Below are 2,319 nucleotides of genomic sequence, written 5' to 3' on the forward strand. Positions count from 1 at the left end.
TGTTAACAGGTAATAGATCCCAAAGGTCCCTGGAGTATTGCTCTAGGTCTCGTGTTAACAGGTAATAGGCCCAAAGGTCCCTGGAGTATTGCTCTAGGTCTCCTGTTAACAGGTAATAGACCCAAAGGTCCCTGGAGTATTGCTCTAGGTCTCGTGTTAACAGGTAATAGATCCAAAGGTCCAGCCCATACTTTCATACTCAAACTACAGATTATCATTTTCTACTCAAGAGTTTTAATTTTGAATGTGGGGTTTCAAAAACATTTAAAATGGAATTAATCTAATGCCAAGTTTTTCTAAATTTATGATAGTATCATAAATTAAAGTTAGGTTAGAAAAAGTAATATAAAAAAGAATGTTCTTAGAACATTCTTCAGTGGCACTAAGCTAGCTCAGACTACTAAATGTAGTCTAAGAGATGGTACACTTGCCATCAAAATATGAAATGATATTTAACAGATATTTTACACTTGAAAGGTTATATTTTGCTTGGTGTGGTGACACGCGCCTTTAATCCCAGCACTTGGGAGGCAAAGGCAGGATTTCTGAGTTTGAGGCCAGCCTAGTCTACAGAGTGAGTTCCAGGACAGCCAGGGCTACACAGAGAAACCCTGTCTCGAAAAAAACAAAAAACAAAACAAAAAAAACAAAAAAGGAAAGGTCATGTTTTACACACAATGATGAAAACATAGAAACCTTTTCTGACTCAACAGTATGAATTCCATTGAGCAAAGCAAAACACGTTGGAAATGCTTACTTACTGATTGTCCTTTAATAAAATAAGCTTTACTGCCCTAAATATACTTACATTTATAAATCTAAAAACTTGGGCTCTAAACACTTGAAGCAATATAACGTACAGGAGAAAAATTATAGTAATTTTGGTTAAACAGTTTTCTTGTATATACTAAGAATAATGTTGGGTTTTGTTTGTTTTGTTTTCCCCTTAGAGACAGAGTTTTGGTGTAGCCCTGGCTGACTTGGAACCCCTTCTGTACACCAGGCTGACCACAAAGTCAGAGATCTGAGTGCCGAGATTAAAGGCAGGACCACTACGATGGATAAGAGTAAGTTTTAACAAATGTATGTATTAAGAGCATGTTGGACTTGCTCACCTGTACATTCCAAAGCCAAAGCTCAGAGCAGTCATCTGGGCCACAAGCAACAAGATAGCTGTCATCTGGGCTCCATGCTATATACGAGACACCATATGCATGTCCTTCTAACGTTTTAAGCAGTTTTAACAGGTGTGTATCCTAAAAAACAAAATAGACATTGTGGTTAACTCCCATCCCTAAAAGCTACCATTTTCTAGCACAAGAACTTAAGTACACTGATAGTCTCATTTATTCCTCAGGCTTCTGTGCCAATCTCGCTTAAGCTCGGCAGCTTGCTTCACAGACATTTACTCACACTGATGAACTACCTACTATAAACAAGATGTTGTGTGCTATACAGTATATAAAACTGTCACAGAATTTTCCCTGAGAAAACTTGAGACTGAAAGTAGATGCAAACACCAAAAGTTAGCTCTTCTTAAAGATTTGGAAAATTTCACTGACACAGAAAATGCATCCTCACAGGGTATAAAGTCCAACAATTACAACTACCATTATCCAATCACATTTTTACCATCTCCCCAAAAGAAATCCTGTATCTGGTAGTGATCATCTCTCTCCCTGTAGTTTCCAGTAACCACTCCTTTGTTTTTATTCATTTGTCTATTCTGAGTATTTCATATAATAAATTAAACATGATATATTCTCTTCTAGTTCACTTCTTTCATTCACTCCAATGTCTCTGTGATTCATTCATGCCAAATTTTGAGTGATACTCCATTTTACAAGCACATTTTTGTCTATTTGGTTTCTACAATTTAAAAAAAAAAAAAAGATTTATTTATTTATTTATATGTAAGTACACTGTAGCTGTCTTCAGACACTCCAGAAGGGGGCGTCAGATCTTGTTATGGGTGGTTGTGAGCCACCATGTGGTTGCTGGGATTTGAACTCAGGACCTCTGGAAGAGCAGTTGGGTGCTCTTACCCACTGAGCCATCTCACCATCCCTGGTTTCTACATTTTTTAATATTAAGAGTAAAATGACTAAGAATATGTAGGCATTTTTCTGTAGACATGTCTTTTACCATTAATAATGTGATATCAACATTAGACTACTAATAACGATATACTCCAGGGATAAGAATGAAGTTTTAGAAGATTAAGAAAGGCGTGGTGGCACACGCCTTTAATCCCAGCACTCGGGAGGCAGAGGCAGGCGGATTTCTGAGGTCGAGGCCAGCCTGGTCTACAAAGTGAGT

At 37.5% G+C, this 2,319-nt stretch overlaps 1 protein-coding gene across 4 annotated transcripts in view; it reads right to left on the reverse strand.

The window, feature by feature from the left end:
- Positions 1-2,319, reverse strand: part of Wdr26 (WD repeat domain 26) — a 45,179-nt gene that overhangs the window by 16,467 nt on the left and 26,393 nt on the right. For all 4 annotated transcript variants that reach the window (XM_021197495.2, XM_021197494.2, XM_029538305.1 and 1 more), the window contains exon 8: positions 1,116-1,256. In XM_021197495.2, the coding sequence (XP_021053154.1) occupies positions 1,116-1,256 (141 nt within the window). The remainder of the gene's footprint in view (positions 1-1,115; positions 1,257-2,319) is intronic.

The sequence above is a fragment of the Mus pahari genome, chromosome 5 (assembly GCF_900095145.1).
Source record: "Mus pahari chromosome 5, PAHARI_EIJ_v1.1, whole genome shotgun sequence".
Classification (NCBI taxonomy): domain Eukaryota; kingdom Metazoa; phylum Chordata; class Mammalia; order Rodentia; family Muridae; genus Mus; species Mus pahari.